At 37.3% G+C, this 26795-nt stretch overlaps 1 protein-coding gene across 1 annotated transcript; it reads right to left on the bottom strand.

Annotated features, from left to right (window-relative positions):
• Positions 1-690: 690 nt before the first annotated feature.
• PSMA3 (proteasome 20S subunit alpha 3) lies at positions 691-25967 on the bottom strand. The gene is made up of 11 exons (XM_004426196.3): positions 25812-25967; positions 23173-23255; positions 15712-15835; positions 12596-12697; positions 12445-12518; positions 9340-9412; positions 8369-8434; positions 4820-4866; positions 2501-2568; positions 1267-1331; positions 691-845 (listed from the first exon to the last, which is right to left on the bottom strand). Exons 1-11 carry the CDS (start codon positions 25830-25832, stop codon positions 801-803), a joined length of 768 nt encoding a protein of 255 aa, XP_004426253.1. The 5' UTR covers positions 25833-25967; the 3' UTR covers positions 691-800.
• Between the last annotated feature and the right edge of the window lie 828 nt (positions 25968-26795).

A 26795-nucleotide genomic window follows, 5' to 3' on the forward strand; every position in this document is an offset into this window, starting at 1 on the left:
AGAATCTAGATGAGTAATGGAATGGAGCTTTGAATTAATTTGATTCAAAAACTCTTTTTGCAGTATTTTAACTAAGGAATTTTTTTTTTTTTTTGGTGAGGAGATAAGCCCTGTGCTAACATCCGCCCATCCTCCTCTTTCGCTGAGAAAGACTGGCCCTGGGCTAACGTCCGTGCCCCTCTTCCTCCACTTTATATGGGACGCCGCCACAGCATGGCTCGCCAAGCAGTGTGTCAGTGCATGCCCGGGATCCAAACTGGCGAACCCTGGGCTGCCGCAGCGGAGCGTGTGCACTTAACCTCTCGTGCCACCGGGCCAGCCCTTAACTAAGGAATTTTCAAATAGGCATAAATCTGCATCTTACTTTATTTAATTAATTAATTTATTTATTGTAAGGAAGATCAGCCCTGAGTTAACATCCATGCCAATCCTCCTCTTTTTGCTGAGGAAGAGTGGCCCTGGGCTAACATGTGTGCCCATCTTCCTCCACTTTATATGGGACGCTGCCACAGCCTGGCCTGACAAGCGGTGCGTCGGTGCGCGCCCAGGATCCGAACCTGAGTTGCCAGCAGCGGAGCACGAGCACTTAATCACTAAGCCACAGGGCCGGCCCCTATGTTTTAATACTGAGTAAATATGTGCTCAGTTACCCCCACCAATTTTGTCAAGCAGATATTAACCAAACTTCCATTGTTACAAGACAAAAATTTAATGAAAATTGGTCAGTATGTAATAATCCACAGGGCTACATAGTTACATGGGACTGTATTAGAAATTTAAAATAAATGCTGAAGTAAATGTTACATATTATCATCATCTGACTCATCTTCTTCCTTCAAAGATTCCTGTTAAGAGAAAAATAGTGTTTAAAATCAGTTTTTAATATTATAACAATCTGAATCTAACTAAGCACTTGTCATTAAAAACTCTTTGTAATTGAACAGTGAACACTGGTTTAGAATAAGACACCTGAGTAAATAAAAGGAAAACTAGGTGTATCTTGCTCTAACAATCAATGGCTATATTCTTGATAGAATACACACAATATGAAAGCATTAAATGTCCTGAAAAACCCTTGCCATTTTCACACACAAAAATTTCTGCAACCAGGGCAACTTTATCCCCATTGAGAGTAACCTAGAAAATCTCTATCTTTAGTTCAGCTCAACTCTTAAGTGTTATTTAATAGAAATCAACCAAGTTCCTTTATTACTCAACACTTATTTCCATGATACCTTCAGCTAGAGTTTTCATGCTGTGGCTTACCTTAGCATATTTCTCTGCCTCTTCCCTTATATCTTTTGGAACAATTTCATGTCTTCCTTTAGTTACTGTAAATTAAGCCATATATTTATACATGAGTTAAAAATGATGACTATATTATGATTTCCAATACCATACAATCTATCCTTCCACAGATATGATCCATCTAATGTTGTAAAGTTGTACTATGAATAATACTAGATGCTTTGAATTTATCTTTGTGTGTTTTATCCACATCAGAGATTAAATCTGCCCAAATTTAGCTCTTATGGAAATGAAGAATAAATAATGCTATGATTTATCCTGATGCTTTGATAAATCCTGAACATTCATTAATATACAGCATGATTAGATTAATTTAAAGGGGGAGGAAAAAAAAGCTGGCCTTGAAGCCCTGTGCTTACCATGCTAGAAAGAAAAAAATGGGTGATTTTTCAGTAATATTTTTTAAAAATATGAAATGGATGTTTCAAAAAAGTGAATAAACTATTCACAACTTGAGTCAATTATTAAGGAGAACTTGCCCTTCAAAAAGACTACCTGGTAAATTTGTTCTGGCTTTGTATTAGAAAGGCACCCAACTGTTCGGAACACTCTGGCAATACCTACTGCAGTGGAACACAGGAACATTTCATGACGCAGCAATTCCACTCTTACATTTATTTCCAACAGAAATGCTACATATGTGTACCAAAATAATTGTATAAGATGTCTACAGCTGCATTATTCATTAAAAAAAACAACAACACTGGAAAGAGCCCAACTGTCCAGCAGCAGAAAAGGAGATGAATAAACTGGTATATTCAGACAACAGAACACAACACAGCAAGGCAAATGAACTACTACTATATATAACAACACAAATGATGTACACAAATAGAATGTTGAAGAAGAAGTCAGGGACAAAGGAATACGTATTGTATAATTCCATTTATATAAAATTCAACAACAGGCAAAAACTGTCTCCGGTGTTAGAATTCAGGATAGTGGTTACCTTTCAGGAAAAGGAAGGACTGATTTCAGGGAGGCCCAACAGGTGATCTGGGGGGCTGGTCTATTTGTTGACCAAAGCAGTGGTTACATGAGTGAATCCATCATTTGTTATTTGTGTACTTTTTCTATATGTTTTCATCATTACAAATTATTTTAAAAACAAAAAAAAAAAAATGCAGCCAGTGGAACCCTAGGTTTGGTACAGATGACTCCAAGAGCAAATAAATGTACGAAAATAACTTACTTTCACCAACCCAGCTGAGCTCTAGTTCAAAAGCTTTATCCTTAACTTCATCGTGTACTATGTAAATTCTAGAACAGAAAAGGGAAAATTAACATTTGGCTATCTGCAAACACTGCTGTTCGCATACCCAGTGAGCAAATTAGAACATCCATCCCTAATATAAGTATTTATAAAATTATACATAGACACATTATACATAATCTATATTATTATGAACACTAGAAAAGACAACAAATTACAAAAGGTCTGATATAAAATTTAACACTAACCCAAGTTGTTTATTTTGATACATTGTTTTAGACACATAACTAAAAACGATACCTCCTAAGGAACATAGATTCATATGGGAAAAGGCCATCATTACCTGTATCTTTTCAGGATATTTGTTTTTTTCTGTTCATTAACTGATTATTTTTAAAAGAAACTAATTTATTAGTTTGCAATTATTAGTGGTCTCTTCAATCTACAGCTTCGTGGCAGGAATCTCTTTAAACCCCTTGTCCATTTTATAAGAATTGTATGCCCCTTAACCTGGCCTTCAAACTACAACACATGACAAACTGCAGCAAACAAGGAAGCATTGTCACACAAGATACTAAAGTAAAAGTATCCAAAAATTAAGTATCAGAGCATAAGCTTTCTTATTTTATACTTTCCACTGTCTTAGACACCTTACTTTGGAGGGTATTCCTAAAGCCTTGCTATAATATGAGAAAGCATCTTAATTTTCTAGAACTAAGTAAAGGTACACAGTGCTCCATTTTATTAAATGATGAAAGGATGGCTTTCCTACATGGAACTAATTAATGTCTACTGTTATACCTAAACACAGAAGGTGTGGTAAGGGCTGATTTCCAGAAGCACTTCTCAGTAAAGGAAATTGAGTTTATCATGTTAAACTGTTATACAGCTCAATGAGGATTTTTTTATACTTTCTTTTTAAGCAGTTCTATTTTATGGTCCGTGTGTTCCTCATGTTGTTATTAACTGACCATCACAGAATGGACTCTGCTTCTTTACAACTGGAAAAGGGAAGGGTCTCATGGTAAAAGGGGGGTGGGGGAGTGGCAGTAGCAGGAGTGATGGACAATTAGGATAAAATTATAAAACACGAGATTTTAATATTTTATTAGTTAAAACTCAGTTTAGAAGAGATTAAGGGTACCATTTAAGTAGTGTATTATATAATACAGCCCTTAGGACTTTTTTCTTTGCATGTATTATTAGTTGTAAAACCTGAGAGTTGCACAAAGAGCTGACTAGACTGTGTTCATGTAGTTCTAATGTGCAACAGTTAGAGGTCCTGTGAATTCTCTGGAATATTATGTTCATTACTTTTAAATCTGAAAAGCTGGCTGCAAAACCACCATTTTATTGGATTTTTTGAAATACCAAATGCCTGCATTCTTTGATCTAGAAGAATCATGAATTTTGAACCATTGCCATGCAGGTTTATTGACTTTGTTGTTGCTTAATATTACTATTACTGTTACATAGCATTCTACTCTACGTACCTGCAATATGAATCACTTCAGGCTTCCTATACGCTGTTTTTAAATGTTTTGAAATATTGCTTTCCTCAACCTGTTACAAGAACTGTTATGATTAACATATCTTGCCCAAAGAAACAGATTATATAAATGAGCCAGCTTCATGGATCATGTACAGAAGTAATTAGCTGTAGTAAGCTAAGATTACTATTTTTTTTTTCTTTTGTGAAGATCAGCCCTGAGCTAACATCCATGCTAATCCCCCTCTTTTTGCTGAGGAAGACCAGCTCTGAGCTAACATCTATTGCCAGTCCTCCTCCTTTTTTCCCCCCAAAGCCCCAGTAGATAATTGTATGCCATAGTTGCACATCCTTCTAGTTGCTGTATGTGGGACACGGCCTCAGCATGGCCAGAGAAGCGGTGCGTTGGTGTGCGCCCGGGATGCGAACCCCGGGCCGCCAGTAGCAGAGCGTGCGCACTTAACCGCTAAGCCACGGGGCCGGCACCTAAGATTACTATTATTAAGACTTCTGAGATTTGAGAAGTTGGGAGCTATCAATTGAAGCCCCTAGAGGTCCATTATATTCTCTAACCCTTGAATTCTGTCACCTGAACAGTTTATTTTGTCAAAAGCCATTTTTCCCCATCCCATTCACTATCACTTTAAATATGGATATTCTCCTCCTCAATGAGGCTACTTAAAATGTTAAATTCACCTTCTAAAAATTATTCACGAAGTTATTTTCAAACAAAACATCCTCTTAGAATTAATGTATAAGGTAAGGTCAAATGAAATTTTTTGTCAGTGGTAAGGAAAATTTCAACTTACATTTTTGCAACTTCTTTAACAACATCACGGCAGGTCATTTCTTTCATCTAAAGAAAATGATATATTCAGTCAAAAGAAGAACACTTTTCACTTGTGTAACTATTTTCAGATTCTTTTCACAACTTTTTACCAATAACCCATGCTCTTGAGATCGATTCTCAGGTATAAAACCAAGGAAAATAACCTAAAATCCAAAAAGACCAGGACCTAAGTTTTTTGATTCACAGTTTAATGTTTTTAAATTATTATGCCAAAATAGACATTCTAGACAACCTTTGACACCACTAATTTTGTGGTAAGTGTTAAAATTTATAAAAATCCAGACCCCTGTATGAATAGATTCACAGGCAGACTCTGATGTTTAAAAGATTGGAGAAGAAATTTTTTTTCTTTATAGCTAATTTAGGATAATAAAATGCAAAGTATGAATACCTATCATTTACAAGATACAGAGAGATTAAAGAGTAAGATAAAGTGTCCCTCATGGAACTATTCAAGACAAAATTCAAGACAAACATGCAAAATATCTGGGAAAGCTGTGAAGAACCAAGATTTGAGTGGGTTCTTAGCACATAGTTGGATTTGGTCTGATTTTGAAGAAGAGAAATGAAATGCACAAAGTGCAAGTGGGAATCCAAAATCTTATTCATATGAAAAGTAATTAGCATTCTTATAGTGAACATTTTTGGAAATCAGGGTAGAAAAACAGCCCTTAGACACCTGGCTGAGAAATCTATATACTGTAGGTACTAGAAGTAATCAGTGCAGGAGGTTATTAGGCATATGGGTTTCTGAACAAAAATGACAAGATCAAAGAAATGTTTGAGCAAACTGCTGTTCATACTCTGGATATGCTGGGAAGAATGGAAAATGGTGAAAGATGAAGAGTTCATACTCTGGATGTGCTGGGAAGAATGGAAAACGGTGAAAGATGAAGAGTATTCATACAGCAGTCAGGACTTGAAGTGATTCAATTGTTATATCTGTAAACTAGGTTTATTAATATTTTATTGTTGGCATTTTTTTTATATTTAGAAATCCTAATACTCTAGCTGTGCCTGCACAAACCACATAAGGAAGGAAGAACACCAAAAAATCATAATTTAAATTTAAGAATACCAGCCTTATTAGAAAATAGATCTATTATGTGGGACCAACTACAAAAGCAACTGGCATGGGCTCTTCAAAAAATTAATATTGGAGGGAGGGGAATACTTAAATTAGAAGAGATATAAGAAACAAACTTAGGGGCCAGCCCTGTGGCTTAGCAGTTAAGTGAGCGCACTCCGCTACTGGCGGCCCGGGTTTGGATCCCAGACGTGCACCAATGTACCACTTCTCCGGCCATGCTGAGGCTGCGTCCCACATACAGCAACTAGAAGGATGTGCAACTATGACGTACAACTATCTACTGGGGCTTTGGGGAAAAAAAGGAGGAGGATTGGCAATAGATGTTAGCTCAGAGCTGGTCTTCCAAAAAGAGGAGGATTAGCACGGATGTTAAGCTCAGGGCTGATCTTCCTCACACACACACAAAAAAAAATTTAACGTGTGAGCCTTATTATCATAGTTTGAAAAACAGTTATAAATGACATTGTTGAGATATTGAGGCACTTCAATTATGGACTGAATATCAGATGATATCTTAAAGTGTGATAATGGTATTATTCTAAGAGATGAATGCTGAAGCATTTAGGGATGCAATGTCATGATGTCTGCAATTTTTGTTTCAAATAGTTCAGGAAAAAACATATGAATGGATGCAATATTGAAAAAAAATAACTGTTCAATCTAGATGGAGATATCTGTTGCATTATTCTTATTTTTTCTGATGTTTAAATTTTTTTTTTTTTTTTCCCCCCAAAGCCCCAGTGGATAGTTGTGTGTCATAGCTGCACATCCTTCTAGTTGCTGTATGTGGGACTCAGCCTCAGGATGAACGGAGAAGTGGTGCCTTGATGCGCACCCGGGATCCGAACCCGGGCCACTAGCATCGCAGCGCGCGCACTTAACCACCAAGCCACAGGGCCGGCCCAGATGTTTAAATTTTTTCCTGTTAAATTGGGGTTGAAGAGAAGGAAAAGAATACCAATCTTCATACTTTTGCCCTTATAGGTTAAGTTCTATATTTATTAGTAAACTAATTGTATCATATAAAGGCAAACTTAATTAAGCAAACTTGAAAAGGCACATTTTAAATGGCAAATATACTTTTACATATGTTAGTGAAGTTTTTATTTCATAAAATGATAAACAGAACATGGGAAGAAAATAGGCCAGAGCAATGATGTAGAGCAGGGGTTGGCAAACTCTTTCTGTAAAGGGCCAAGTAGTAAATATTTTAGACTTTTTGGTCCATATGGTCTTTGGTCTCTGTTTCAAGTATTCAACTCTACTGTTGTACTGCAAAATCAGCCATAGACTGAATGTAGCTGTATTCCAATAAAACTTGAAAATGCAGGCAATAAGCCATAGTTTGCTGACCTCATTTAGAGGATGTTTTTGTCATTAAGCATACGTGTTCCTCAACTGAAGTGATCTTTCTCAATTCTTAGCTAGGATTTGGTGGTATTCCCATTCCTTGCTAGGATTTAACCATAGGAAGTCTGTGATGGAAAAGAACACTGGTCTAAGAGTCATGAGATCTGGGAACTATTCAGCCAGTGTGTTTAACCCAGGGTTGGGCTTGGGCTAAGTGATCACTAAGGTCCTTCTGTCAATTTTACTAAAATACCAAACATGACTTAGGCTTTACAGGTCTAGAGCTTGGCATTAAATTCCAAGCACTAAAAAAATGTTTTCTGGAAACTGTCCTCAAACAAGTTGAATGAGTAATTAGTGGAGCAGGCTTCCAGTACAGCATTAATATTAAATGTATATGAAATTTTTTCTCACTGTAATTTACCAAAATACTGATAAATCATATGCCTGCCTTTTAGGGAAGTTTCTGATAAGCAATAAAGAGTTGGTGGATATTGTTTCAATATTAAGTTGATCAATTTATGGATAAAAAGGAAACCAGCAAATTTTTAACAAAACTTTTTCACACTATAGATGAATTTCTGGCTCTTGGGGGAAGAAAAGGTGGGTAGTTTTAACAGGACAGGGTTTCATGCCTTAGTATCTAGCTAGGAGCAAAGGAAAGAGAAGCACTGGAGCATAGTCAGGCTCTTAATGTACTTCCGCAGACAAAAGCCGTGCTCGAGAAAAGAAAGAAATGATATAATAAAACACCAAAGTTCTCAACCTAAGGCTCACAGGGCTCCATGAATGGGCTTCAAGGATTTTGTGAAATTACATAAAAATTTGTATTTTTCTGGATTAAGGGTTTATAGTAAGCAGCCATCAAAATCATAAAAGGATTCATGGCACAACTCTACAGGTAACATGTTACCAGCTTTCTTATTCAGCCACTTAGCAGCTGCAGAAAGCACTGCTCAAAACAGCAAACCACACTATATCCTTGGACTAAATGGTTTAGCTTGTGATAAAATTTCACTGCGTGAGGACAGTGTTAAAGCAAAAATTCAGGCATTAAGTATGTATTACCTGAAGCTTTTCTATTTCGGTCTTTGCAGCTTGCCTGGCTTTGCCAATGGCACAACCCCAATAACCCTATTTAGAAAGAACACACACCAGAATATATATGTTATTCAATTAAGTTAATATACTATCATACATAAATTATTGACTACTGCTTCTATTTAAAGGTTAATGAATGGATGTTAAATGACTTTCAAAAGTATGGAAAAATACAGTCAAACACATTCTAATGAACACCAAGAGGCTCAAAAAAATTAAAATACCAAACTTAACTCTAGAATAATCTGGATTATTTTTAATAGCAGTATATTCAAAGAAAAACAAATTATGTCATTATATATACTTCATGAACTAGAAACATTTTTGAGAGTAGGGATGAAAAAAATTTTAGCATTATGACAATGAAAATGAAGTTATTTCTGAGAAAAAAATTTCTATAAGTTCAATACCTTAAACCTTCATTTTTTATTACTTATATTGTAAAGGTTATTTTTTAAATTAAAGGATGCCCATTTATACTTGTGTATAATGACAAAATATAGTCTCAATTTTTTTAGTGAAAACAAATAAATCTCAGAAGGCAGTTAAGAAAAGGTAATTCGAAAAGGTAATTAGAGAAAGATCCAAGAAATCCCATTTAAAATCCTTTTTTAAAAGGGAAGATACTATATTCAGTTGAAGACATATTTATAGTGAGAGCTAAATATATTAATATTAGCTATAGTAACATAGCTAATATTTATAGTAATAAAAGAAATATCACATATTTGAAATTTTATGTTCACTATGCAATTTCTATAAACGGCATATTGAAAGCCACGAATCTTTCTTCTGCCTCATATCCATAGGTTGTTATTAATGATAAACAAGAAAATGTTACTTTCCTCCAATTTTAAAGAAACTTCATATAATCCAAATATATGACTTAAGTGCTAATAAGATACTATCAGAACTTCAGATGATTCAAAATTACTCACATATGAAACACCCGATGGGTCAATCATGTAGAGTTGTGCACCATCATTCACACTGTAAGACCCTAACATGAAACTGCATAAAAGTAAATTAATAGTTTAAACCATGGTTCTTAATACCATAGAGGTACAAAAAAATACAGTGATAAAAATGCAATTATACTTTCTAAGATAAAATACTAATATACACATAACTCATAGTAAGCACTTTGATAAGGCAGTTTCAATAAAAACTAGTACATACTTGAAACTGTTCAAAATTCACGTGGCTTTGTTTAGTATTAAACTTTCATCAGAAACTTTCCTGGAAGGATTTTAGCAGTGTAGACAAAGGAGTAATGATAGATGTAAAACTAATGAGAGGGCCCAGGGCCCAACAGGTAAAGGCATAAACATGAAAAAGCCAAGGGAATACAATTCCTGATATGAGTACACTGAATCCACCTCAAACTCTTGTTCCACCCTTCATTCTTTTTTTGGCTATTCCCCAATATTCCTCCAGTTATTTTTCTGCAATAAACCAAATTGATTCGATTTGTTTTTCAAAGCTCAGCACATTTAAATTAAGCTATTAAACAATTATATGCATTACTGATTTTCTGAAATTGTGATTTGTCTTAGAAGTAGAGAAGAAACCAGCCTCATCTTACATATCATTTCATGTGCAGAGTAATAGCCTACTGTCCAGTTCCCACTCCTACCATCATTCCCTTCCATCTTCCACACTGCTCTGAGACTTATCTTTCAGAATACATAACTGATTATCATTATTTAAAAACCCTTCAACGTTTTCTTAGTATGGAGCACAGACTCCTGTATGATCTGGCCCCTTCCTACATCTTCAATATCATCTAAAGCTTATACTCTACACACCAAGTATACTTGACTACCTCAACATTACCTGAAATGGCCATGTAGTTTCATACCAGTCCCTTTGTTTGAAATAACCCTCACCATTCCCCCTACATCTCATATTCTTTTCCTTGGCACTTCTTCAGAAAGAGGCCATTCACTAATTGGTGCTCCACTATATACTCAATACATACTTTCTTCATCATATCACCTCCAAAACTGTATTAACAGGGGCCGGCCCAGTGGCACAAGTGGTTGGGTGCGCACGCTCCACTGCAGCAGCCCGGAGTCGGCCGGTTCAGATCCCGGGTGCGCACCGACACACCACTTATTGAGCCATGCTGTGGCAGCGTCCCATATAAAGTAGAGGAAGATGGGCATGGATGTTAGCCCAGAGCCAGTCTTCCTCAGCAAAAAAGAAGAGGCTTGGCATCGGATGTTAGCTCAGGGCTGGTCTTTCTCACCAAAAAAAAAAAAAAAAAAAAAAAAAAAATTGTATCAACAGTGACCTAGTCATCTTTGTGTTCCCCCCTCACGTCTATGACTGACTCTTGGTATGTGCTCAATAAATGTTTACTCAAAAAGTTCTCTTCACTTTTCTTACTGTCTTAAAAACAGAAAACTGATGAATTCAGAGCTCAGTTGAAAGGTTAAAAATGAAAGGTATTCTATGAAGTCTGAAAGCTACATATTTCATAATGTAATTTAAGCGAGAACCTTAAGAACAAATATAAAAAATATCCACAGGTCTAACCTACTGCCAGTAGAATAAAACTTAGGTCTTCTGTAACATCTGTCCTCCTTAGTAATTTAAATATGGCTGATTATAAACAACTCAAAGGCAGGACTATAGCTAATATACTTTCTTTGTACAACCTTTAACAGTGGCAAGCACTCAGATGTTAGTAAATGTTTTGTTTTGATCAAACATGATTGACTTGTTTATTTTTTAACAGTTATAAACGTCTTTTTATTTTAGGAAAATCTAGAGTCATGACAGATCAACTCTGAGAAGCCATAATTGAATATTTACATGTACTCAGGTCTTGATGCAACTGAATCCCAGCTTTCCCCCCAAATAAAAATATCAGCACTTCAACTTAACAGCAGAAATAAGAAACCGTGACATGTAATTTTGTGTGGATTCATTAAATGTTATGTTAGTGCCGTTGAGTCGATTCCGACTCCTAGTGACCCTGTGGACAGCAGAGCAGAACCTCGCCTGGTCTTTTTGCGCCATCCTCTCACCTTCTGGCGCTCTATCAGACAATGCTCCACTGCTATTCATAGGGTTTTCATGGCCAGTTTTTTCACAAGTAGGTGGCCAGGTCCTTCTTCCTAGTCTGTGTGAGTCTAGAATGGATTCATTATTGACTACTAAAAACTCCCATTTAAGAACATTTTACCTAATTGTTTAAAGTATATCAGATGGAAATTAATGAGAAAATTGAAGCATCAGCATAGGTGGCTATCTAATAATGACAACATGGAATATATTTAAAATCAGTTTGCAGTTTCCTGAGAATGTCAGGGTCCAACACTAGTGAGTTTATTTTTTTTCCAGTTTTGAGAAATAATTGACATAATCACTGTATAAGTTTAAGATATATAGCATGATGGTTTGATTTACATATACTGTGAAATGATTACCACAATAAATTTAGTTAACATCCATCACTCTCATATAGATACAATAAAAAGAAATTTTCCTTCTGATGAGAACTGTTAGGATCTACTCCCTTAGTAATTTTCTACAGTTAACACTGCTGTATTAACTGTAGTCATCATGCTGTACGGACTAGATGCTGTACATTACATCCCTCGTACTTATTTATCTTATAACTGGAAGTTTATACCTTCTGACCACCTTCCTCCAGAGAATTTATTATACAGATTAAAGTTATTACTATGAATTCTGTTTTATTACTTCAAATCTGTATAGTCTTCTTCACTTTTCAAAGTTTTTATTTTTATGAATACTGTTTTATTTAATCACTGTCCTAATACTTCTTGGTAATAGTTCGTTTTTTTTAATGACATATTTTTTATTTTTACTTATACATGCCATAAATATTTTTTTCAATTATTTGAAATCATAAAGGTGTATCAGCCACATGCAAAAGAATGAAAGTAGACCATTATCTTGCACCATACACAAAAATAGTTCATATTTTTAAGGGTATAAAAGGCTAAGATGCTGGGGAAAACAGATACGTATAGTATAGATCTGACTGAGTATCTCACAAAATTTCATACCTGCAGCCAAAAGGTCTAACAGCACTGTAGAGTGTATATGCATGTACATACATGGCCACTCTGTCTGCAAGATGCTATGGGGAGAAAAACAGAAGAGCTTATTAATAAACTCCTACTGCTCAAAAGGCTCCTCAACATGTCATCAACTTACTTTTAGTGGAATGTCATAGCCAAAGTTAGATCTAAAGTTGGAAGCTTCTTCTCTTGCAATGTCTGCTAAAGAACGAGCATCTGCCAACAAACCTGCTACTGCCTGAAAGAAAATAATATGGTACCAGCTTATAAATACATTCCTATCTCAAATCAAGGACAGTATGTCATTATTGTAGGCTTATTTAATATTTTTTAACAAGCATCACCATTAAAAATAAATTTTTTTGGCTTAAAGATCTTTACGAGGCATTCTGGCATCTTGATACTTGAGTATGGGATTACAATTTGGAAATTTACCAAGGGTAACTCACTTCATTGTTTTGTTCAGTAATGACATTCAGAAGGAATATTTCTGTAATAAATCTTCCACTTCTCCCCATTTACCACTTAATTATAAAGAATAAAACAACAACAGAAAAGAATAAAACCATTGGCCTTGGTCAGTATTGATCTCTTTTTAAATTTAAAGCAGTTCTGTGTGTCAAAAACTTATTAAAAGTTTTGATCTAAAAGGCACAACCTCAAATCTCCTTTTTCAGCCTATTGACTAATAAATTGCAATGCCAAACCAAAATATGACAAACCACAAACCTTCCAAGATGGTGGCTTAGAACTGCGTTTACCAAAACATGTGCTGAGACATCCTAGGGCATTGTAGTGAACTCAGAGTTGTGTGACATTTTAAGTTTGGGGGAAACATTTGTTGAAGTAGTTCACAGATTCAACATTAGATTATTCTACATTCCTTTCAATGCCATCATATTGTTAAGAAGCTGGGTTGCTGTGATAAAAAATAAGTACTGTGCAAAAATCAATGTGGAATGGGAAGTGAGGGGGGGCAGCAACTAATCTGATTCCAAAGTTTAAGAAGTTGTGCAGTGCATATTAATAATTGTGGTGGTTTTTTTTTTTTTTTTTTGTGAGGAAGATCAGCCCTGAGCTAACATCCAGGCCAATCCTCCTCTTTTTGCTGAGGAAGACCGGCTCTGAGCTAACATCTATTGCCAATCCTCCTCCTTTTTTTCCCTTTTTCTCCCCAAAGCCCCAGTAGACAGCTGTAGGTCATAGCTGCACATCCTTCTAGTTGCCGTATGTGGGACGCAGCCTCAGCATGGCCGGAGAAGTGGTGCGTCGGTGCACGCCCGGGATCCAAACCCAGGCCGCCAGCAGCGGAGCTCACGCACTTAACCGCTACACCACGGGGCTGGACCCAGTAATTGTGGTTGTTTAAAAATAAAATACTTTTCTTTCGCTGTATGTATATATATTTTTTTTACAGCTACTATGTTTTTAGGACATAAACGCTAAGTTGTTTGGACCTAAATATATAATAAACAGAACCACTGGGTATTTCTTTTGGCCTAGGGAAGCTATGAAAAAACATTAATCAAACAGTTACTTGTACTAGGAACCAAGAAAGTCTGGGAACTGCTGGCTTAGGAGATTTGCAGAATTTAAAAGTGATACCAGAATTTTTAACAGCCTTTTTATCTACTGCTTTGTAGTAATAGTAATAATGAGGAAAATTTCTAACACATATTGAGCACTCATTACATGCTAAGCATTTTACTTATTTTTAACCATGCAACAACTGTATGAGGGTGCTATTACCACCCTAGTTTTGCAGGTGAGGAAACTGGTGTTTAGAATAACTTCCCCAAGGTTACCTTACCAGTAAGTGTCACCATTTAATAAAGAATCTTCTATTGCTTTGGAGAAAGCTTACTGTGAAGTCTAATAATTCTCATATCACTTGAAGATAACAGTTGTGGAGCCAGAACATTAATCCTTGATTTTCTCCAACCCTCTTCAGTGTCTAATGTTTTGCCAATTTCCAGCTATAAGGAATGCCATCAGTTTCCTGGCTTTAAATAACAAATGCGACAAATTTGAAAATTCTAGGACAACAAAATTTTTTCAATCACTGAAGTGCCTATAAGCGTATATGATTTTTTTCAAAATAGACCTACCTAAGGTTATTTACTAAGTGAAAGAGTGTATGATTCACTAGTTCCCTCCTACCAGCTAGGTTACAATCTGGCAAGTTTCACCAAAACATATCAGTTTCACTGGCAATAATACAATTGTTCAGGAGAGAAAGTATGTTCAGATAAAAAAATTATCTGTAGCTTTATAGTTTACTGGTTGTATTTTACCAGTCCTTTTTGTGTTTGTAACACATTTCATTTGGAAATACCAAAGGTATCAGCAGAATGAGTGGGTCCTATAGGATCTCACCCTGCAGCATGGGCTCTGGAGTAACATGTAGACCATGCAGACCCAAGTTTGAATCCCAGCTTATTTCTTTACCAGCTGTGAGTCTGTTTTCTTATCTGTAAAAATGGGATTAACATTACTTTCACTGAGTTGTCAGGATTAAACAATTTATGTAAAGAGCCTCTAGCATAGTATCTAGCACACAGGCGTTCTCTTTTCTTCCTTACCTTTTTAGTCAAGTGTTGGAATCATTTCTTCTCTTTTGTTGGTGGTTGTTTTTACCGAAGAAAGTCTGACATTTATATAGGATGACTTCAGTATACACCAGCCATGTATTTATGGCTTGGCTTGCAATTATACAAAGCAGTCACTCAAGATACCAGCTACATAAAATAACTTAAATACAGCAGTGCCTATGAAGCTATTAAAAAGGATGTGCTCACTTTTCCTTTCATTAAACATCCTTTTCTGATGCTCCACCTTACTATAAAGGTATTCTCTATCTGGTAACATTTTCAGTGTGACACTGATCCCCACAAGGGATACAAAAAGCTAAAGATTCGTTCCCTCTCAAGCATATGCCTTCACTGGTAATCTGTGCTGCCAAGATCTCTTTTCTGCACGTACTTCCTACCCTTTTCCTGCCTCCTTAAGGCAACTGCGTTCTTCATATCTATCTACAATTGGGTTATGAGAATGCTGCCTTTCTTTTAGACAGTAAAATGTTCACAAACCAGTAACTCTCTGTGATTACTCTGTGGCTGCCCTCTGATCTGTTTCTGCCTCAATGCTAAAGTAATAAATGGGTTCTTAGAATCACATTTTAATATATTCCAGTCAGTTACTTCACAAGAAACTGGACAAGGCAAAAAGAAACATTTTTAAATGTGACCTTACCATTCCAACATGCCGATCAACGTTAAAAAGTCGTTTGTTGGAACCTTCTTCATAAAGTTTAGAAAGGACTAATTTTTCTACCCCAAAGACAACACCATCTTTACATCTGATTCCAATAGCTGTACTGAAACAAGTAGAAGAAAATCAATTTTTTAAATGACAATAAACTTCATAAGTTAAAAAAAAATACACAAGTAGGTACCATTCAGTATTTTAAAGCATATCAAGTACTTTAAAACAAATACATATGAAAACAAGAAAGAGAACACAACTGAAAGTGTAATAAATTAGATCCACGTAAATGAACGTCATGTGACTGAAAAAAAAATCTAGCATATCATCACGTAAAAAGATATTAATACATAAGTGAAAAAAAGATGCCAATAAAATATGTACAAAATGGCACAGTGTCTGGCATATGATAGCCATATTATAACAAATGTTGACTAAATTCATGTCCATTAAAAATGGTACAGCCCTAAATCCAATGACTGGTGTTCTTGTCAAGACTGGGAGATACAAATCATACACAGAGAGACACAGGTGGACAGCCATGTGAAGACAGAGGCAGAGATTGGAGTGATATGTCTACTAGCCAAGAAACGCCAAAGATTTCTGACAGCCAACACAAACTAAGAGAGCGTGGGATCAGCCCTTCATTCCTCAGAGCCTCTAGAAAGAACCAACCTTGCTAACACCTTGAGTTCAGACTTTTGGCCTCCAGAACTGTGAGAAAATAAATTTCTGTTGTTGTAAGCACACACACACACAAAAATGTATATAATACCCATAGAAAAGCCAGGCTATCTACAAACTAAATAAAGTTAACAGTGCCTAATCTGGATGGAAAGATTATAATTCTTTTTCTTTTGCTCATTTGCTTTTTCTGCAATAACCATGTCTTGCTTATAAGTATATAAGAGAATAAAATACATGTTTTGTACAACTGTTTAAAACAAAATAGATCTTAAAATAATCTCTTAAATAAACGTGGAGAAATTATATATTGCCATTTCAAGATGAAAATACATTAATTACTTTATTCTTCTAATCCTTTTAACAAAGGGAATTCTGATCAGAAACAACCAGAAAAATGAACAGAGTCCCACACCCAAAATTTACAAAGAATTTCAGACACTCCTTCCCTGACACTTCAGGTATCTTCAATGGCTCCCCTTTCTTTTTTCTGTGTGTGTGTGTGAGGAAGATCAGCCCTGAGCTAACATCCATGCTAATCCTCCTCTTTTTGCTGAGGAAGACCGGCTCTGAGCTAACATCTATTGCCAATCCTCCTCCTTTTTTTTTCCCCAAAGCCCCAGTAGATAGTTGTATGTCATAGCTGCACATCCTTCTAGTTGCTGTATGTGGGACACCGCCTCAGCATGGCCAGAGAAGCGGTGCATCGGTGCGTGCCCGGATCCGAACCCCGGGCCGCCAGTAGCAGAGCATGCGCACTTAACTGCTAAGCCACGGGGTCGGCCTGAATGCCTCCCCTTTCAAGTTTCAACTCCCTGGCCCAGCTTTCAAAAATCCTGAGAATCTGCAAAGCCCATCTAGCTTATTTAATATTATAAATCCTGTGCTCTACTGAATTCAAACTCACTGTCAACCCTCAGACCCCTTATGTTCATTTTTGCTTTTATGTCTTTGTTGAGGTTATCCTGGGTACTAGAATATATTTCCCACTTACCACTGATTGTTTAAATAAATTTCCACAACCTTTTGCAAAGTTCACTTGAACTTAAACTCTACAGCCTCAGGTAGCCTTTCCTAATTATTCCAACTCACCATCTTCCTCACTGTTCAGAATCTAAAACATTCTTTATTCTAAACTAAAAGTTCTCTAAGTGTGGTCTGTGAAGCCCCTGGGAATCCCTGAGATCCTTTCAGGTGGTCTGTGAGGTCAAAATTATTTTCATAAGAATACAAAGACAAGAATACAAAGAATATCATTTGCTTTTTCCACTGTGTGGACGTCTGCACTGGTGGTACAGAAGCACTGGTGGGTAAAACTGCTGGCACTTTAACGCAAATCAACGCAGTGACAGGAGATAGCAGTAATAACCGTTAATCATATTCTTCACTGCTACACTCTCACAGTTTACAAAAAAGCCACTTTTTGGGGCCGGCCCGGTGGCGCAAGCGGTTAAGCGTGTGCGCTCCGCTGCGACAGCCCGGGGTTCGCCGGTTCAGATCCCGGGCGTGCACCAACGCACCGCTTGTCAGGCCATGCTGTGGCGGTGTCCCATACAAAGTGGAGGAAGATGGGCACAGATGTTAGCCCAGGGCCAGTCTTCCTCACAAAAAATAAATAAATAAATAAAATAAAAATTTTAAAAAGCCACTTTTAGTTAAGAATGTCCTTGATAAAACAGTAATTAATTTTATTAGATGACAACCCTCGAGTACCTGGTTTTTTATTATCACACTGAAACGGAAGGTACTCTAAGTACTTCTATTGTACATCAAATATGATGGTTACCTAAAGGAAAAAGCATTGATAAAACTGTTTTGAGTTGTGAATTTTTTCATGGAACACTTGCTTTTACCTTAAAAGAATGTAAGACAAACTACGTTTATTTACACTTAAGTATGTGGCAGACTTTATTTTTCCTAAAATGAACAAAGTGAGCCTGTCACTTCAAGGAAAACAACTGACAGTATTTTGTTGCTGGTGATAAAATTCAAGTTTTCAACCATAAACTGGAATTTTGGAAAACATACTCACCACTATGAGCTCGTCTGTTTCCCAATACTTACAAACTTTTATGATCAGATTGGTGGTGATATTAACAAGTGTGATGTTTCTGATAGTATATATGAAATATGTCAAATTTGGCAAATGTGTTATAACTCAGTGAACCAATATTTTCCAAATGACCAAGTCATAATATTGCAAACCAAGCATGAGTAAAACATCTGAAGTGCAAGATTACATTAAAACACAGATTTTAATGTAAAGTACAAAAAGTTTATCAATAAGTTTTCAGATTCCACACTGCAACTAACCTTTAAGAAGCTTAAGCATCTGTCCAGTTTTGGTGTAGTATCAAAGAACAACATCCATAATTGTCTGAAAAGGCTATTAAAATACTGCTCACTTTTCCAACTACACAGCTATGTGAAGCCTGATTTCCTTCACATGCTTCAACAAAAGCAATGAGATATTGAAGCAGAAGCAGATACGAGAATCTGTCTTCTAATAAGCTTCAATTAACTACTGTGACCTATAAAAATGTAAAACAATGCCACTCTTCTCACTATATTTTTTTTATATTCTGGAAGTTATTTTTCATTAAAAATGTTTGAATGTTAATTATTTTTAATTAATGTTAATCTATTACTTATGTTAACATGCAACTGTGTTTATTATTATTTTATTTATTTTTTTGCTGAGGAAGAATGGCCCTGAGCTAACATCTATGCCAAAACTCCTCTATTTTCTAAGTGGGTCGCCACCACAGCATGGCTGCCAACGAGTGGTGTAGGTCTGGGGCCGGCTCCGTGGCTTGGCAGTTAAGTGCATGTGCTCCGCTGCTGGCAGCCTGGGTTCGGATCCCGGGTGTGCACCCACGTGCCGCTTCTCCAGCCATGCTGAGGTGGCGTCCCACATACAGCAACTAGAAGGATGTGCAACTATGACATACAACTATCTACTGGGGCTTCAGGGAGAAAAAGGGAAAAAAAAGGAGGAGGATTGGCAATAGATATTAGCACAAGGCCGGTCTTCCTCAGCAAAAAGAGGAGGATTGGCATGGATGTTAGCTCAGGACTGATCTTCCTCACAAACAAAACAAAACAAAACAAAATAAAACGAGTGGTGTAGGTCTGCACTCAGAATCCGAACCCACAAACCCAGGCCACCGAAGCAGAGCACACAAACTTAACCACTAGGCCATGGGGCCAGCCGCTCGTTGTTATTTTAAATGAATTAATATTTTTTATTTTCTCAGTTTTAATTCCTAATATGGTAAATATTGATAGAACCAATAACGTACATAAAAGCTGTTTGGGGTCATGGTAAACAGAGAGAACCAATAAGCTACACAAATGAATGCTCTGTGAGGTCCTCAGTGATTTTTTTTTTTTTTTTGGAGCTAACATCTGATGCCAATCTTCCTCTTTTCACTGAGGAAGATTGGCCCTGGGCTAACATCTGTGCCCATCTTTCTCTACTTTATATGGGACGCTGTCACAGCACGGCCTGACAAGTGGTTCATGGGTGTGCGCCTGGGATCCGAACCTGTGAACCTTCAGCTGCTGAAGCAGAGCGCGCACACCTAACTGCTATGCCACTGGGCTGGCTCCAGTGATTTTTTTCTTACAAATATAAAGGGGTCCTGAGACCAAAGTTCTGTGTGTATTTTTGTTCTAAACAATCTAGCCCTTACACTTATGTTGTACAATCTTCCTTTCATATCTTGGCTCCTCAATGAGGCTAAAGAGGAAGAATGTAATTGTAATCTTTCCCTTTTTCTCTTTTGCATATTACATTCTAGGGGCATACTTTTATAAAAGTTATGATCATACTAATCATATTTTAATAAAATGTTTTACGTATTCACTTATATGTCATTAATTATTTTTGGTAGTTCCTATGCTTAACACAAAAAATACTCGAAAATATTTGACTTTTATTTTATTTTTTTTAAAGATTTTATTTATTTTATTTTTCCCCCCAAAGCCCCAGTGGATAGTTGTGTGTCATAGCTGCACATCCTTCTAGTTGCTGTATGTGGGACTCGGCCTCAGGATGAACGGAGAAGTGGTGCCTCGATGCGCACCCGGGATCCGAACCCGGGCCGCCAGCATCGCAGCGCGCGCACTTAACCACCAAGCCACAGGGCCGGCCCAATATTTGACTTTTAAATTCCCAAGATTAAATCTTTTTCTTTAAAAGAATTCATCTCCTTTCGATGCAGAAATATAATCTTAAATCACATTATTCAGTTAAATGTTCTTAGTTTATATGTCATACTCTTAAGAAAATTAATATACAATCTAATTTTTCTATTTTCCATTTTCTGTGCCCACACAGCACTTAAAAATTTTCTGAATATTTTTACATATATTTCATTCTTATGGCAAGTTATGTGAAGTAGTTAGGGTAGATTTCTACATCTCGATCTTACAGACAAAAAGTAACATTCAGAGGACTGCATAGAGGAACTCTTTATAATATTACTATTAAGTAGCAGCTAGGAGGAAAATTCACATCTGATCCTCATCCAATATTCTACCATACCAGGTTACACAAACCCCCTTAAAAGATAAACTTTCCTAGTATTTTTTCTTTACACAGAAAAAAATACGTTCATTTTTAACGTTTCAATTTTTAAAAATCGTATTTCTTCAAGTTTGCTTAAATGTACCTGTTTTAAATCATATTTAGAAATATTTTATGGAAAACAAATTCCTAAGATTCACAGATTCTTATAGCCTAGTCTCAATTGTCTGGGTTACAGATGGTTTCAAAATATATCTCCAGGGGCTGGCCCAATGGCAAAGTGGTTAAGTTCACGCACTCCATTTCGGCAGCCCAGGGTTCGTGGGTTCGGATCCCGGGCACAGACCTACACACTGCTCATCAAGCCATGCTGTGGCGGCATCCCACATACAAAATAGAGGAAGATGGGCACAGTTGCTAACTCAGGGACAGTCTTCCTCAAGCAAAAAGAGGAAGACTGGCAACAGATGTTAGCTCAGGGCCAATCTTCCTCACCAAAAAAAAAAAAAAAAAAAAAAAGTTTCTCCAGTTTTTCTCTTAGTCTTCTCTTACCAGTATTTTTACACCAATGAAAACGCAAGAATGTAAAGGAGGAAGAGAAAAACAATAACTTCCTCAATTCTTTGTCCAGCTCCTTGGTCTAAAAGCCTATCTTCTGGGGCCACCCCGGTGGCACAAGCGGTTGGGTGCGCGCGCTCTGCTGCAGCAGCCGGGGTTCGCCAGTTCGGATCCCAGGCGCGCACTGATGCACTGCTTGGCAAGCCATGCTGTGGCGGCGTCCCATATAAAGTGGAGGAAGATGGGCACGGATGTTAGCCCAGGGCCAGTCTTCCTCAGCAAAAAAAGAGGGGGATTGGCAGATGTTAGCTCAGGGCTGATCTCCTCATAAAAAAATAAATAAATAAATAAATAAAATAAAATAAAAAATAAAAGCCTATCTTCCTTTATCAACAAGAAAATTATCAACTTTTTCTTGAATTTGACTCTCTTTTGAATTCTGTCAGGCTTTGTACACAATGACAAATACATTTCAGCCTAAAATTTTTAATAGCCTTACTTTTATTACAGTATCAGATACTGACAGCTTGTAAGTACCAATACTTCTAATAATACAACATTTAAATACAAAATAAACCAGCTTCATTACAAATCCTATAAGAGGACTTAAAATATATTTTTGCTCAAAAATTTTTAAATACTTCATAAACCATTAGATTTCCATATATTTTCTTTCTACCATTCAGAAGATGGCACAAAAAATGAACATTTATTCATTCACTAACTACCGAGGTCTTGCTATGTGCTAGCACATGCAAAGACAAGTAACAGCCTCTACCCTCATGAAACTTCCATAATCAAATATTGCAGGTACTATTAGAAAGTGGAAAAACTCAGTATTTACATGTGGACTTTTCTAAAATTTTGGAAACATTTCCCTACTCAACCTTTACTCCAAACGTTTTCATTATAATAAAAAAACTGAGCTCAAACACCAACACCTTTCATCTGGTAGGCCCGAAAAAAATTCTTTAAGAGATCTGAATGAGATGTTACGAAAGAAATTCTTTTTAAAAGGCCTTTAATTCATTCCAAAGCTGCTTTAGATTCAAAAATACAATCATCACCTAAGTATAACTGACTGTAAAATTTCTTCAATAAAAGACATAAAGTTTGTCAACAAGCTAATAATTTAACCAGATCTTATAGGGGTGCCAAAAAATCATTTTAGTGCATTACTCTAAACAATAAAACACAGAGTGAAGGAAGTGAGTACAAGAGGAAAATATCTTGGTGATCCTACACCTTTTGGAATGTGGCAGCAGAAGACGAGAAGAATGAAAAAAATCCTGAGACAAACATGTGACTAACTGCAAAGGACATTTAAAACAAGACGACAAGGTCACAAACCTAATGGACAAGGAAAACAATGATATAAATCAAGAATTTGAAAAGGAAAACAGGCTAGCAAAGATGATAACGAATTTGGTTTTATACACTACATTTAAGACATGGTAGAATAAGCCTGGAATCAACTGGAAATATAGGACTAGGCTCATGGAAAGATCTGGCCTAAAAAGAGATCTAGAAATGACTAATAAATTGAGATTGTTTTAGGGCATACATTATTTTGTGCTAAAGTAACATAACAAAACCTAATTACCAAAAATATAGAAAAGGAGACATTTAATACCTGGTTAATACATACTAATTTCAAGTTAAACAATGTTTCTTACCTACTATTTTCCACAGCCTTCATAGCGTATTCAACTTGAAAAACTCTTCCATCAGGAGAGAATGTAGAGGCTGACAGGTCATACTAGGAGAAAAAACGCAAAAATAAGTTTATAATGATGTATCTTTGGCAGTAATAACCTCACAATTTTTTTTTTCTAAACAGCTCACACATCAGAAATGTGTATCAGATCTCAACAAAGATTTTGCTTTGAAGAGGAAGGGGAAGCACGTCAGAGCAGCAACGTCAGCTAGGGGAAAAGTTATACACTTGAGGTTTTTGCTATTGAAAAGCAAGGTATGTCCTAGGTGAAGTCACAACTTTTTTCACACAAAACACAAAGCTCATTTTTGAAAAAAATTACTATGATATGATAAAAATAGCACTGGAGTCAGAACATTTTAATTCATAGCTATGGCACTAACAAACTGAAGGACCTTGGGCAAATCATTTAGCATTCAAACATTTAATAAGCATCTATTATATGTTAGTCACCATAAGGGAATACAAAGAGTACTCTTTCTGAAGTCCTTCATTTTCAAATTAGATTAGGCACAAATCTAGGTGCTGGAGATACAGCAGTAAACCAGAAAAGGTACTAGGATGAAAATAAGACAGGGTGAAGTGATAGTCTGAGGAACTACAGATGACCTGATCAGACGGCCTTGCTGGGGCAGTTATATATTTAGTTATTTAGGCTGAGCCAGACCTAAATAACAAGTAACTAGCCATTTAGGATATGAAGGAGCCGTCCTGGCATTTGGCATGAAGACCTCAGAGTAGAAATAAGCCTAGCACAATCAAGGAAAAGAAATAAGGGCACTGTGTCTTGAGCACTGTAAGTGATGGAGAGAAGAGGACACTACACCAGAGGCATGTAACGGCCAAACTATGTTGAGTCTTCTGGGATGCAGCAGAAGTTTATATTTCATTCTAAATGCAATAGGAAATTACTGGAGTTTAAGCAGGAGGGTGATATGATCTAATTTTTTTAAAACATCATTCAGCTGGAAGATGAACTGAAGAGGGAACAAGAGTGGAAGCAGAGATCAGGTATTCCAAAGGTGGTGGCTTAGACTAGAGAAAAAGAGATGGAAGGCACTATCTTTTGAGGGTAGAATAAGAAAACTTGCTAATGGATTGGCTCTAGAAGTAAAGTAAAAAAGAAATTAAAGGTGAATCATAGATTTTTTTCATTTGAGCAATTAGAATTGGACCGTTCACTGAGCTCAAGATTGTAGGAGAAGCAAAATGGCAAGGAGAGGAGAAAATCCAGAGCTCTACTTGGGCACTGTAGTTTAGAATGCCTATTATTAAACAGTCAAGTAGACAGAAATGTCAAGTAGACAGAAATGTCAAGTAGACAGAGACAGGTCTTCACATCTGGAGTTCTTGGGAGAAATGAAGATAGGAGATAAGCCTTCAACAGCGGATCTTCCTGAGACTCAGTCTCCTGATCTGTTAAAGGGAGATCCTCAACGCTACCACTGTAACAGCAAAATATCTCACATAGTTATATTATCAAGTATTTTAAAGGGTATGTAGAATGAAACACTATTAATCGAAGGTAATATTAACGTAGTTGCAAAGTCAATTTGCTAAAACATGCATTACTGAGCGTCTACTAATCCAAAAAAAGTATGACAACTTTAGCATCTCATAACCGAATAGATTAAACCATTCCAAACATAAGCTGCCTATTGTCAAACTTGGAAAACCAATATTTGGGCGTAATGATGAGTATCAAAATCTTGTGAACAATAGGAATAGATGAACTGAGAAACCCATTATTCAATGCCTCTAGTGCAAATAACCAATAGATATTTCTATGCAAAAACTGTATTTTCTATATGGAGAAATACATAAAAAGCATAAGCAAAAGATTACATGCATGCAGTACATTTCACAAAAGAAAGTGGTAAGCCAAACAAGTTAACAATCAACTACAACTCCAAAATCCTCAAAGGTCTATTATAAGTCAGAAGCGGTTAAGCCCCTAGCTAATCATTTACATGTTTACGGTATTGATACCTCAAAGCGCTGTTAAGTAATTTGTACAGGAAAAGCTGCGACAAAGAAAAAACAGAAAGGATTCTTCAGATGTGTCTTTTCAGACGATTTTTATTAGCTCTGTCCCGATAGGGTTTGCAGGGACTCATACGCTCGAAGTGAAGACGAAGAGGCCCGTGAGTCAGCAGCACCCTGGGAACGGCAAAGGCGGTCCCCGGAAAGCCGCGTCTCAGACCCCGGACTCGCAAGCCGCCCTGCCTCAGTGGTTCTCCAGAGGCCAACTGTCGCCCTAACCCTTCACATACTATTTCAGGCCTCACAAGTTTCCACTTTCGGTTTCCCTAAGCGGCTAAAGAAAGTGACTAAGCAATTCGAAGCGGCTCCAAATCTCCCTGCTGCGCCGCCGAGCCCGCTACACCGGAGCTGGAAGGATCGGGTCGCCGGCACCGCAGACCCGGCCTGCAAACGAGCGCAGGGACGACCGCCCGCCACCAGACCGCTGGAAAGGGCCCACCTGGCAGAAGGCAGTCCCAGCGCTCCCCGAGTCCGCGCACCCCAAGCAGCCTGCCCGAGTTCCCTTCAACGCGAATCATTAGGCTAGACTATCACAACTAGAGACAGCGAACTCACCCCGGTGCCGATGGAGCTCATCGTGCTAAAACCCCCGGGACGCGCGGGGCTTCAGGGCCTGAAGCGCTCCCCTACGCCGCAGCACGCACACTAGTAACAGGCTCTCTCGTTGGCTACCCTGTCAACCAATAGCCTTCTTCTCTGTGGCTCGTTCCTCGGTCTTAGCCCGCAGAACAGAGGATTGTGGGGAAAAGGAGAGGTGGTGAGCGGGGTGGGCGAAGCGCGTGTGCAGAAGCAATGGAGGTGGGGTTAAGGGAAGGAGGGAGAGACGTCGTCTTCAGTTTTTGTCTCGACTGTGGTTGAATCGCTTTAAGTTATCGGATTGTTTGAAAAGCTGTTCTATTCCGTTTCCTAGGAATTATTATTTATTTTTATATTATCCCTCTCTTTCGCTACCCTATTCTTAAAGCAAAGCAGAGGGATGTTCTTATTCTCTTACGAAGACCAGAGGAAGCGTAGGGGAGAAGCCTGCCTCCCCACTTGGCTTCCCCGTTCTCACCCACCTCTCCTCACAGGAAGGAAGGAAGTTGCACTCTAAGGGTATCACGTTTGCGCTTAGGTTGGAATTTTACAGAAGCATTCTTTTAAATGCTTTCTATGGGTACTCTAAGAGTATAACTGGTAGAATAAGCATAAGACTGATTAAAGATAATTGTTGAGCTCTAGCATGTCCAAAGTACTCTTAAACACTGCTGATTAAACAGTGAACGAGATATAACCCATCCCTCATGGAGTTTACATTCAATGGGAGGAAATAGGCAAGAAAGAGCAAACAGGCAAAATAGTTGCACCTCGTGGTAAGACGAAAGAGGAGATAAAGTTTGAGCTTTAGGCCTGGTACTTAGAAATGGCCTTTCTGAATGGGTGATGTTTAAACTGAAACTTGGGATTGTTATGGGAATATAAGCTTGGCTTGTTATAGGAACTGTCAGGTCACTGTGGCCTATCGTAGTGATTGAGGGAGAGTGACAGGAAGTGAAATCA

Source organism: Ceratotherium simum, chromosome 24 (assembly GCF_057802395.1).
Source record: "Ceratotherium simum simum isolate JZ-2026a chromosome 24, ASM5780239v1, whole genome shotgun sequence".
Lineage (NCBI taxonomy): Eukaryota > Metazoa > Chordata > Mammalia > Perissodactyla > Rhinocerotidae > Ceratotherium > Ceratotherium simum.

Coding starts and splice junctions, on each gene's coding strand:
- PSMA3 (XM_004426196.3), bottom strand. CDS start 25,832: ATGAGCTCCATCGGCACCGGG. Junction 15,836..23,172: donor AAGGCTGTGGAAAATAGTAG/GTAAGAAACATT, acceptor TACTTGTTTCAG/TACAGCTATTGGAATCAGAT. Junction 9,413..12,444: donor GTTAGACCTTTTGGCTGCAG/GTATGAAATTTT, acceptor ACTTTTATGCAG/TTTCATGTTAGGGTCTTACA.